A 2,977-nucleotide genomic window follows, 5' to 3' on the forward strand; every position below is an offset into this window, starting at 1 on the left:
AGTCAGGGTTTATGGTCCAGTCAGGGAGCCGCTGACTGGGCCGCTAATTCTCTCCTGTGTTACCCTTAAACTTGAAGCACAGCATTTCCTGAAATCTTACTCATCGCGTTTTGTTTTTCCCACTTATAGGAGCATGGACACACTTACACATGGACACTGTTGCAACGGTGGGTATTTATATTCTAGGGAATTGCTCTTGCGAAGTTTCTGCCATTGCGAAAGAAAACTATTTACATCACGCTTTCTCGAAACCCGCAACGGCTGCATTGAGATCAATTCTGACTTCACTGTAGCGTTATAATTGAAGTCACATAAAATTTTCGAACGTAATGTTCTTCCCTGTCAAAAAATATCGAGCTTTACGCAAGCACGGTAATAATACGTTGGCGTAATTAGACAAGTGTTAGCAAAATAATCAAGCAAATTTCTACAATACCTAAATTATCTAAGTCTATATTACCCTAAATTAAGATTATTATGAAGTTTCGTAAAATTACAAAAGTACTTTGAGACTGAAGACCATCCATGTGCTTTGCAAGGACATCCAGGAATAGTGCATGCTCAAATATGACCAAGGTGAAATCGAGTGCTCAATATAGAGAGACAAAGTTCACCCGCGGTCGTTTCAGTGTGGGTAAACTTACCTTTTTCGAATGATGGCCTGTAGGGCGAGTTATGTCCTTTTCTTTCTTGTGTTGTCTTCTTTTCGCCGTAATAATTTTCAAGTTGTAGAGTCACCTCGTTAGCTTCCTGAATGTCGATTTTAGATATTGAGCGCAGTTACTATTTCAAATTCACAGCTTCTGCAAATTTAGAACCGCTGTCTAAGATGTGCTTAGTACTCGTGGACACTTCCAGTGGCTAGAACAAATTCCAAGGTCATTTAGACACCTTTTATGGCGTGTGAGTGTGAGCGAATTCTCTGAGGTCGAAAAATATATTGAATATATACCGCGTGAATCAGAGTAGCGGGCCTAACAGGCTATACGACTATAGCACTGTATTCAAAAGAGATTTAGCCGCTGACAGAAAAAGAGCCATCTGGAAAGCTTAGATGTGCAAAAGCTCCGCAGTATAGTACCCACTACCTTTCGAAGTAATATAATTGCGTTCATCGACAACACAGCTTGTGTTGCGTTCACTGAAGCGCTCAATCGCTTGAATCGATCTTTCTCATTAAATTCCGAATGAGGATTGATATGTCGTGATACGTTTCTAACGGCTGTACCGTATAGAGGCATATCTGAGTAAACTCCTGCTGCCGGTTGTATCAGGCACGTATATGACGGTGCGTGTCGGCCGCTGACATGCGCGGTGCGAGCTGCCTGTTATCACTTGCGGGCTATATAATCGGCACGCTTCAATAAACGTACGCTCTTCTTGTTCTGGACATCACGCTGTGGCCACGTTCTTTCCAACTCGGATACATGGTGTCAGAAGTGGCTGAGACGATGTAGCTACACCGACGGCGGACGAAGCATGGAACGGCTTGTCGCACCGGAACCGCTGCGTCTGGCAGGGAACGTCTCGGCATCATGGAAGCGTTTCAAGCAGAAATTTGAGATTTTCCTGCAAGCGTCGGCAGTCAAGGACCAACCGAGAAGTGAGGCTTCGAAAGCTGCGCTCCTGCTGAGCATCGCCGGTGACGAGGCACTCGATGTGTTCAACAATTTCAAGTTCGAGTCGGGCGAGACCAAGGATGACTACAGCACCTTGATACGAAAGTTCGACGCCTACTGCACAGAGGTGAGCAACGAAGTGCATGAGCGGTACATTTTTCGCACGAGGAACCAAGCGGAAGGAGAGCCATTTGAAAAATTTTTACGGGACTTGAAGAAGCAAGCTTCACAATGTAACTTTGGGACGTTACACGACTCATTGGTAAGAGACCAGATCGTCTTTGGTACCAACAGTCCTAGATTACGAGAGAAGATGCTTCAAGAGAAAGGATTGACGTTGGAAAAAGCGGAGGAGATGTGCAAAATTGCAGAATCAGTAGCACAACAAAAAGAGGTGTGGCGTAAAGAAGAGGGTTGTGTGGATTTTGTTTCAAGGCGCACAGACTTGCAGCATGCACAGAAAGAGCCCAAGTGCCACGGGGAGCAATGGCAGTGTAGAAAGTGTAATCGCAAGCACAAACCGAAGCAATGCCCAGCATTTGGTAAAAAGTGCTACGTGTGTGGTAGGTTTCATCACTTTGCTATCTGCTGTAGGAAGTCAAAAGAAGTGGGCGGAGTCGACAGACTTCCGGAGAACGACTTTGACGTACTGGACGTAGGAATTGAATGTGGCACGAATGAGTGGACTGTAAATGCTGAAGTCGGCGGTCAGGAGATTGCCTTCAAAATAGACACAGGGGCGCAAGCAAGCCTCTTACCGTTTTCAGTCTATCGAAAACTGCCATCAGCTGGAGCACTAACTCCGACGAGCACAGTACTATGGGCATATAACGGCGGCGTTATTACGTGCTTTGGGACAGTGTCGGAAACTGTTCGCGTTGGAAATTCCCACACGGTAGTGAAACTTTTCATTGTGAAAAACGGTCGTCAGCCTATACTTGGACTGGACGCCAGTGAAACCTTGGGACTGGTTCAGCGTACCGTGAATGTTATAAATAAGTCTCCTACAGAAGGTTCTCTCAAGAATTTCAGGCATATTTTCGAATGACTTGGTTGCTTGAAGCAGCCATATCACATGGTCCTGGAACCTGGAGCAGTACCGGTCGTGCAGCCAGCCCGCCGGGTTCCTTTGGCGCTGGAGGAGCCTCTCAAAAAGGAACTCGAAAGAATGGAACGAGCTGGCATCATTGTGAAAGTGAAGGAGCCTACTGACTGGGTAAGTCCACTGGTTGTCGTCAAGAAAAAAGATGGCGGTTTGCGAGTTTGTTTGGATCCCAGGCAGATCAATCGGCACGTTAAGAGGCAGCATTTCCCCCTCCCGAGACGCGAAGACTTGGAAGCTAAGTTGGCGGGTGCGA

The 2,977-nt window shown here is 46.2% G+C and overlaps 1 protein-coding gene across 1 annotated transcript; it reads left to right on the plus strand.

Moving 5' to 3' along the window:
* The first annotated feature begins 1,275 nt into the window (after positions 1-1,275).
* LOC146186691 (uncharacterized) lies at positions 1,276-2,667 on the plus strand. The gene has a single exon (XM_084608086.1). The coding sequence runs from the start codon at positions 1,480-1,482 to the stop codon at positions 2,665-2,667; it is 1,188 nt and encodes a 395-aa protein (XP_084464212.1). The 5' UTR covers positions 1,276-1,479.
* Positions 2,668-2,977: the final 310 nt, after the last annotated feature.

The sequence above is a fragment of the Amblyomma maculatum genome, chromosome 6 (assembly GCF_055883805.1).
Source record: "Amblyomma maculatum isolate TAMU_Amacu chromosome 6, ASM5588380v1, whole genome shotgun sequence".
NCBI classification, from domain to species: Eukaryota; Metazoa; Arthropoda; class Arachnida; order Ixodida; family Ixodidae; genus Amblyomma; species Amblyomma maculatum.

Bases quoted from the DNA above. Each gene is read 5' to 3' on its own strand.
- LOC146186691 (XM_084608086.1), top strand. From the start codon at position 1,480: ATGGAACGGCTTGTCGCACCGGAACCGCTGCGTCTGGCAGGGAACGTC.